We start from the raw sequence: 9617 nt of genomic DNA, 5'->3' as shown, positions 1-9617 counted from the left end.
CATTTAACTATGTGTTTCTCCTTCTGTTTGTCACTTTCACGATATCTTGTTCTCTTTCAGGTCCGCTTATTTGTACATGTGTTTTTCTTCTTGTTCTCTTTTGGTTTTTAGTACCTCTTCTGGTCTGTAGTGGGCAAAAGTACGACCACCTCGCACTCTGGCAGCGGTGGCCAGACATGCACTACAGACCCTTGCCTGACCACCTGGATTCTGCGTTCTTTACCACAGGACGGCTGTAGGACATGCAGTAACTCCCGGATATTTAATTTACGAAAACTTTTTGTTTCTTCAGCAGAGGTGGCCATATCAAGGGACACAGTCTTGTTTCTAAGGGACAACATGGCTACATTTATGAGAAATTATGTTCACCCAGGTAAATTTTTATTAATGACATCTAATTAAAGAAATGTTTATATATGGCAGATTAATTAAATTGAATGTAAATTCCCAGACGAGAATACCCCTCTAAGTTAGACCCCTCTCATTCATTGGCTAATTTAACATGAGGTGAACGGGACATATTTAACATATGCCGGCGCTAGTGCCTCCTAGTGTTTCCTATCTGAATAATACATAGAGCACGTGACTTTGGGGAATATTTTTTATGGGTAAACGGTATTCACATAAAAAAGGGAATTCTAAATTAAACATTTCATACCCTATCAGAGCCTGCTAGCAGTTTAATAGGGTAAAATATGGTCCCTTTAAAGTAAGGTATTCCTTTTAAACAGCACATACTGAGAATTGAGTTGACCTAAAGCCTCAACTTGGGACCATTGTCCTAAATAACAACCATCTGACTGAAACCTTTTCATTAATTATCTGGCAAGTTTTCTAAATTACCCTGATCATCTTTGGGGTACACCTTGATGATGTGTGAAGCATGGTCACCTGATCACAATACCCTCAAAAAAGGCGGTATGATATAAACTAAACAAAATTAAGGTGCTCATTTAAACCATTTACTACAAGCATTGCAAGTGGGATATCCAAATGTCCGGTTTATTGTCATGCTAGGTTTGTAAATGGCATACATTCTGAATGTCTTTAAGATTCTGTATATGCTCACCAATCCACACTGAAATTCATGGAAATTTTCTCTCATTTGTTCTATGCTAAAATTGGACTTGGCCTTATAAAATGAGGTCCTTGATGTTACAATTTAAAATGTCCCCAAACTTAAGATGAAATCATATGTCCGGTATATTAATATCCTCATCTATTTACAACGCCATTAGCACTAATGGTTAGTACTGTATAATACCCAGGGCTGGTGGAGGCCCCTTGGCCACACCATGGAATGTAGCCCAGACAGTGGTAGACATTACAATTCTAAATTATCATTAATATTCTAAATGTTCTTCTACTTAAATGTCAGACAACTGCTGGGCTACCTGGCACAGTGGCAGTAGCACTGCCTACGAGTGTTACTGTTGGACATTGCTGGTGGTGGCCCTGGGGCATGCACCCTATAATCCAACCCTGATAATACCCATAGAATGAATAGGCATCCATGTGGATTGATAATCAAGTCACTTCACTCTAAAATTACAGTTTCCAGATACAATGATGTTGGCAGATGAGACAACTTGGTAGTATGTGCTTCTATGCAGGTTTTGCTGAGATAGATTTGTCAGGAGTTATGGCATGGGGTTATATATAAACCTGGGGAAAGGATAAGGCTTACCTTGAAACCTCTGTGATGACCACCATCAAGGGTGTGGTGCTGTAATGTGACGCCAGTATGCTGAATATTTTAGTGGGTTCTAACTATGTATTGCTTACACTTGGTATGTTACTTATGAAAGTATTTCCAAATTCACTGGTCAGGCTCCCTGTCATGTATCTCAGTTACCTACAATCTTGCGTGTGTGTGCACGTGAGAGCCTCTTCATTATATATACAGTACTCATACACATTATTCACATTATTTCAGCCTGCTTTTTATTTAATAATAAACTTCATAGCGACCGGAAAGTGCTGCTAGAAGTTTGGTGTCCATGTTGGTGTCCACCTTTTTACAGGTCATTTAGCCACAACACCCTTGAGACCCGTACATGTGAGGTGTCCATGTGAACAATATTTCCCCCTTGTACACGTAGCTCCACTCTAATGCCAGTAAGCAGACCTCCTGACCTTTGCTTATATTTTCTGTATTGATAGGCTTTTTAAGATCCGTTCTCCTGGAATGCAATCTTTGACTTATTATGAATTTGATATATGGTACACCCTTATAAAATAAATTTTATTTATAAAGATTAAGTGTATTTTATTTTTAATTTTGACTATTGTCCATGTGTTGGTTATAAATTGATCAATAGAGCAATTGTAATGGTATTAGAGCAATATTACAGCAATTCTGATGGTAGACTGCCCAATTTTAATTGGCCATTGCCAATGCGGAAAAAATGTTCTTAACTTTAGGAACATCAGCATCCATCTGCAAAATACCTTATAACATATGCTAATGAGCCTCTTGGCTCCGTAGAATAATTATATATGCACACCCCCACTCTGATCAGAGGGCGGGATAAGGCTCAACTTCAGAGAGTGGGGCACTTATATATAATTAGACTACAGAACCAAGAGGCACTCAGGTGATGTAGGCTCAAGCTTCTCCTGCTCTTTAGCATATTTTTATAAAGTCTTTTTCAGATGGGTGCTGATGTTCCTTAATTTAAGAAAAGCTGTTCCACATATTGGACAATGCAATGGCCAAGTAAGTTTGGGTAGTCTACCATCAGAAATTCTGATGGTAGATGTACTTTAATTTGTATATAGTTTAACCCCTTACCGACATGTGACGTAATAGTACGTCACATGTCGGGTTCCGGTGCATGTAGATAAGAAAGGCTTACCGGTAACACCCGCGATCAGTGCCGGCACTGATCCCGGGTGTTTTCCTGCTGATCGCCGCCGGCAAAGGTGCGGCCCATGCACCGCCATCTTTGTGAGGATCGTTGCTGCCCGTGACGCCATCGGGGAGCGGCGAAGACCCGAAGCTACTTCGGGTTAACCCATTCATTACAATGTGCTATCAGCACATTGAAATGTATGAGTAGTAAAATACACATATACTGTAGTATGGCAGTATATGATAGGATCGTACAGACACCCTAGGATTAATGTTCTGAAAAATAGTGAAAATAAAAATTAAAAAAAAGTTAAAAAAAATTATAATTAAAAAACCTAAAAATTCAAATCACCCCCCTTTCCCTAGAACTGATATAAATAAACAGTAAAAATCATAAACACATTAGGTATTGCCGCGTCCGAAAACCGTCAAAATATGAAAGCGGTTTTTCACAGTGTTTAACCCCGTAACGGAAAATCGCACCCAAAGTCGAAAATGGCACTTTTTTGCCATTTAAAAATTCTATAAAAAGTGATCAAAAACTCGTACAGTCCTAAAAATGATAACATTATAAATGTCATCAAAATCCGCAAAAAACGGCATCAGCCACAGCTCCATACTCCAAAGTATGAAAAAGTTATTAGCGCCAGAAGATGGCAAAATCCGATCCAAAAAATAAAGTAGACATGTCTACAGACATGGCACAGTGAAATCCGTAAAATCCAAGCCCACAAGAATACGGCACAAATGTTTTTTTTACCAATTTCACTGCATTTGTAATTTTTTTCCCACTTCCCAGTACACGGCATGAAATATTAAATACCACCATTTTGAAGTGTAATTTGTTACGCAGAAAATAAGTCATCACACAGCTCTGTACATGGAAAAATAAAAAAGTTACAGATTTTTGAATGTGGGGAGTGAAAAATGAGAACGCAAAAACGATAAAGGGCTGCGTCGGGAAGGGGTTAAACTTGTTTGGGACCTGTCTTTGTGAGGGGAAGGAAGGGGAGTGGTTTGGCCAAAGGAAAGACCACTAATAAGAGACTACACATTGTGAAGATCATGCATAATCAGCCTCTGTAATTACCAGCACAATGCTATCAAGAGTAATCTTAAAACTTAACTTTTAATCAAAAGCTTACAGTAAAATTAATGGTGAAAATGCTAAAATATTCCTAGTGTATCGAGTACAAGTTTATGGATCAATAGATGCACATAATCCATATATCTGCATAACAAAAAATCAGCATTTCAATGGGTTTAGGGAGATATACAGGTTTGGTCTTACCGGTCTTCACTCGTTCGGGTTGGACGAAAGGGCGTTTCTGTAAGGGAATGCTAGATCTCACCCTATTATGCCCTTTCTGCAGTCCTACTCCCGGTATTCGTGACTCCCAGCCCTTACAAGGGCGGTCCCCAAAACTGTCCCTGTATGCAAACTAGTGCACCCTTGATACTAAAATAGATGTTTCTCCTTATTCCCTACGCGTTTCGTGCATAGTAACATGCACTCCTCAGGGGAAATGGGAGTGGATTACATTGTTTCATCAAACAGCTAAGAGACTTACTTGATGCGTTAGTCTTTAACAACCATTCTTCTCTTTGCCTTGTAAACCTTCCGTATACATGTGTGTCTAACTAAGCATTAATCATACTAATGATACCAGAAGTAGAAGCCGAAATGACATAAGCCATGATCCAAAGTAAAAGCCTGTTCTTTATTCCTCAGCAATTTTGCAATGGGCATTAGACAGGGTATCTACCCCCATGACACACCCATCGCGGTTTGGGTATGTGACAAAATAGCTGGAGGAAAGGGGTCCCATATCCCCGCCTACCCAACAGATGCAATATACCTAATTGGTTAAACGCAGGTGATGGGAGGGAACCCTGTCAGTGACGTTTTGGAGCGCAGTGGAGCTTTGCTCGCAGCGTCCATAGTTACTGACTCCGCCCATGACCTCACGTGACGACTGCAGTGTCACATGACCGGCCTGCAGGAGGGGAGTGGGCGTGCCTATATGGCTATTTAAGGCGCATGCGCACTGATTGTGGCGCCGACGCCAGAGAATTAACCTAGTGGTTAGAGAGATAGAATCGGGCAGTGATGAGCCACTGCTCACACTCGCCCGACTTTAATCAATAGTGTGTAAGAGCCAACGCCTGCATACAGAATTGTTGAGCATTGTGGATAGCTTAAATCTACAGGATACCGCGACCTGCTGAATTTTTCATTTCCCCTGAGGAGTGCATGTTACTATGCACGAAACGCGTAGGGAATAAGGAGAAACATCTATTTTAGTATCAAGGGTGCACTAGTTTGCATACAGGGACAGTTTTGGGGACCGCCCTTGTAAGGGCTGGGAGTCACGAATACCGGGAGTAGGACTGCAGAAAGGGCATAATAGGGTGAGATCTAGCATTCCCTTACAGAAACGCCCTTTCGTCCAACCCGAACGAGTGAAGACCGGTAAGACCAAACCTGTATATCTCCCTAAACCCATTGAAATGCTGATTTTTTGTTATGCAGATATATGGATTATGTGCATCTATTGATCCATAAACTTGTACTCGATACACTAGGAATATTTTAGCATTTTCACCATTAATTTTACTGTAAGCTTTTGATTAAAAGTTAAGTTTTAAGATTACTCTTGATAGCATTGTGCTGGTAATTATACAAACATTTATTGAATGCTATAGGCTATTTATCTGAGGCTATGACTGCTGAATAGTCTCGCTGTTGCTATTTTCTCATAATCAGCCTCTGAGATGAATCAGTCTGCCTACATTTTTAGTCTGTATATTAGCAAATAAGGGCAATTGAGTAAGCAAAAGGTGCTAGTTACAGAAAATGCATTTGCTGCAAACATGTCAGTGATATTTGAGGGTAAAACAGCTGGTGACTGTGAGATTAATGGGACAATGGCATTTTACAGTTTCTCAAACACTTTATTTCACTTTGTCTCTTACTTTGTTTACACAGTTGCTTCTTCAGCACTCATATACTGAAGATGACGGCTGTTCACGTGATTTACATAATTTTTTATACAATTGTCAAAAAAGGTATTAATCTACCAATTAATCAAATTACCAATTGCAACAAAGAATAATATTCAATTTATTATTCTAATCTATCTACAATATTGAATGAAATTGATTACTTTATAGACATTTGTACTTGAAATCCCAGGGATTCAATTTATTTAAATGATGGCTCTCAGGACAAGAATGTGCTGTTAAATGCCCAAGGTCTATAATAAACTCTACAATCATTCTTGGGAAACAAACACAATGACAGAAACGCCCACTCTTGAATGTTTAACTGGCCCTCATGTGTTTATTCATCTGCTTGCCCTACCCAGAACAGACTTTGCCATCTGGTATCTGCATTTAGGATGAGATCTAATGAATCATCTGTTAGGGCAATCAGTGTTAACTCTTTGCCCAGCTACAGTGGCATGACTCTGTAGCACTACCCATCTTATAATGTTACTGATAATATATGTTCTTTTCCAAATGTTTAAACTCTCCAATACAGAAGTAGAATGTAGGGAAAAACTTCATATAAAGCACATTAATACAAAGTATAAGTTATATTAACACTTATGGGAAATCCAAATTCCTTACTTAAAAAAAGATGACCATTAACCTTTAAAATGTGTTTTTCATGCAGATATAAAGCTAAAACCCCATGTATAGATCATAAAATTAATAGGTGCTAAAACCCCTTTTTAAAATCTTATTTCAAAAAGTTCATAAATAAACTAATAGTGTGAAATTACCTTTACAGTATAGTTGGTGAATGTGTTCATTTCTAAAACTACAAAAATTCAAGAGACTCTTTAAAACTCGTTAAGGGTTAAACAAAGGGGATTGTAAAGGGTGAATGAGGAGTTAATGTCCAGAGCAGTCAACAAATGGATGAGAAAGGAGTCTATGTCTGGAAAGGGTGGAGATTTCCTTGTGTGACAAGCATACACATTCACACTTTACATTGCACTATGACACAGTAGGTAACTTATTGCACTCTCACACGCACTCATACTGTACTTACAACCACCTTCTTCACCTCAACTAAAATCCAGACTTTGGTTTGATCTCACATACCTGGACTTCTATGCACTTCTGCAAGTTGTTTCATGGACAGTATGGGGATATCTTCTGTAACAGCTGCTTGAGGTGAGAAGTATGTCTGTCTGAGTATGTCATTTGTCTGGTGTCTGAGATGTAGCATACAATAGTGCCGAGCACTCTATAATCTGCTTTCAGCTACTATTTCGCTATCCTAAGTGTGGCCAATGTTATATATTAAAATGTTTACCTATATTTTACTATGATCCATTCCACTCTATTGTTTGATTTTGTCAATTGAGATCAGGTACAAAATTTCAGGTGCATGTTAGGATTATTATTACTTATAAGGTAAGTCTTTATTGACTGCCTGCTCTATGTTCTTACTGCATTCTCCAAATCATACATTGTAGCTAAATTCATCCCATGCTCAACTAGTATTTAGCTGGTTGTGGCCTGGCATCTTGTGGAGATTTTCATCTATTCCTGTCTGTCTCAGATGTCTGTATTTTTAGACCTCTAAATTGTTAGTTGGTTAAGGATACAAGGAACATGTGTGTATGTGTATATATATATATATATATATATATATATATATATATATATATATACAGTCATATTTATATGTATGTAGAAAATATATGTATATATACAATAGAAGAATAATATTCTTATATAATAATCTAATATAATATACATTTATATTTTGCACCAACGTCAGTATCAAATATATCATGGTACAGTGATTTTCTACTGTCTTGACTAAAAATCTCCTTTTTGTCATTCTATTCAATAGTTATATCAGTTTTTATTGTTGGTTATATTATTTGGTACTATTTTAATTCTAAGTTTCTTGCTGTCACTTCCTTTTAAACATTGTCTAATATTGTTCTATTAGATTCACTTCTAAATATGCTATTTAAATGTATATCTTCTGTATTTTACAGCTATTGTGTTCATTATCCCATTTTATGACTAAGCTATATAAGGCTTTATACACTGGAAATGTATGATTCATCTTGTGCTAGCATGACTCCAGTAGCCCATCTTGTACCTCTCAGTGGATCCAGTGGAAGAGTGACTGCATCTGACCGTCTTGAGGCAGATAAAGCCAAATATGTGAAGTCTCCACAGGTTATACATCGCAGGCAAAACCCAGCCATCAACACCAACTTTACCCCTGTGCTGTCAAGGAAACTTGGCCTATTACCTTGTTCACAGCTACAAACTGAACACTCTTTTAACAACCTCTTTAGCTCCATTACTAAAAAGGGATCTCAAAAGCAAAGTGACTCTGTCTTTGATAGTTACGAGGTGTTTCAAAGTTCTGCAATACCAAGACCTTCCTCACCAGAGCAAAGGTTTATACCAAAAAATATTCTTTCTCACTCTCCTACTGTGATCAGAAAGCAAGCCAATTCCAGGTTTGAGCCATGTAGTCATAGCAAATCTCCTTTGTCCCAGAGTTTTGTCACATCCAACCACCAAAGTAATGTGCACACATCACTTGGGTCTCCAACAGCCAATTCTCACTGTCTACGGAGATTAAGTGGTAAAAGGATGAACCGACCAGATTCTCTTATTATTTACAGACAAAAGCGGGATGTGGCACTATCTACCAAAGAAAACAATCATGAAGAGGCAGGACTGGTCTTCCGTCTTCTCCAAGGTACACCGCTATTAAAGAGAAGTTCCCGGTTTTCACAAAATAACAGTCAGATTTACAACCAAGAGGTACCACTATCACCACGGTCACAAAGAGGGAGGGAAAAATCATGTGTTTGCCAGCCTCCTTGTCCCACATCCTCCAAAATACCAAAAAAACCATTAGAAGAACAAATTGCTTTTACTGATTTTGAAGCCCAAAAATTCTTTGAGAGTTGTGGCTTGGAAGGTAGCTTGTTAAATCTGCTTAATAGCTACCAAAAGGGAGAAAACACATCAATGGGTAGCCTGGAATCCATGGACAGAGTGAGCTGTGCTCTTGGATTTGCAGGAGAAGAAAAAGAAGAAAAGACTCCTGTATCTGTAATTGAACGGAATGCCCGTGTAATTAAGTGGATATACAGCTGTCATCAAGCACAAAGCATTGGAGAGCAGAGAAATAAGCAGTTGACAAGGGAATCTACTGTTTAGAAGGGTTTGTGACTCATTTTGGTGACAGAAGTCATAATGGGTATGTGCAACAGGAACCTCCTATATTTTTACCAATTTTAGTTTCAAGATAAAACTTAAAGTTAACTTCATACTTTCAGTAAAAACTGTTTCCTGCTGCCTACTAATAGTTTATGGACGCCATTTTGTGTTATGCCATATCACTGCTCCAAACCACAATTTCTTTTGCTTGTTTGTTAATATATTGAAACCCAAAATTATCAAATTGTTTAATTTGCTTAGAATATGGAGTAGAATATGGAGTTAATTTGGTTCTTTATTCTCAGCAAATTTTTCAGTTTGTGTTTTTTGTTGGTCTTGAGGTCACATTAAAATTGAAAAAAATATGGTAATAGTAATCTTTTTTTATTCTTTTTTTTGTAAATCATGACTTTTTTTTAGAAAGAAAAGAATAGTGGCTTGTTAGGAGGGACAAAATTAAAAAAAAAATCGAAAGATAATCAGAGAGAGGGTATTAAATCAAAGCAAGATACAATGAGTATAAGCTGTAACAGTATCTTGTCTCTGCTTA

At 37.9% G+C, this 9617-nt stretch overlaps 1 protein-coding gene across 3 annotated transcripts; it reads left to right on the top strand.

Moving 5' to 3' along the window:
• The first annotated feature begins 310 nt into the window (after positions 1-310).
• FAM110D (family with sequence similarity 110 member D) lies at positions 311-9562 on the top strand. 3 transcript variants are annotated; one of them, XM_072137077.1, is made up of 3 exons: positions 6805-7039; positions 7879-8292; positions 8524-9562. In XM_072137077.1, the coding sequence occupies exons 2-3, from the start codon at positions 7937-7939 to the stop codon at positions 9065-9067; spliced, it is 900 nt and encodes a 299-aa protein (XP_071993178.1). In that variant the 5' UTR covers positions 6805-7039; positions 7879-7936; the 3' UTR covers positions 9068-9562. The 3 variants fall into 3 exon arrangements, with proteins under 3 accessions (XP_071993177.1, XP_071993178.1, XP_071993175.1); XM_072137076.1 differs by lacking the exon at positions 6805-7039 and adding an exon at positions 311-373 and having other exon boundaries at positions 7879-9562; XM_072137074.1 differs by having other exon boundaries at positions 6806-7039; positions 7879-9562.
• Positions 9563-9617: the final 55 nt, after the last annotated feature.

This window comes from Engystomops pustulosus, chromosome 2, assembly GCF_040894005.1.
Source record: "Engystomops pustulosus chromosome 2, aEngPut4.maternal, whole genome shotgun sequence".
Classification (NCBI taxonomy): domain Eukaryota; kingdom Metazoa; phylum Chordata; class Amphibia; order Anura; family Leptodactylidae; genus Engystomops; species Engystomops pustulosus.
Note: the sequence above shows the minus strand (reverse complement) of the source record. Positions and strands in the feature narration are given on the sequence as shown.

Coding starts and splice junctions, on each gene's coding strand:
- FAM110D (XM_072137076.1), top strand. CDS start 7,937: ATGTATGATTCATCTTGTGCTAGCATGACTCCAGTAGCCCATCTTGTA.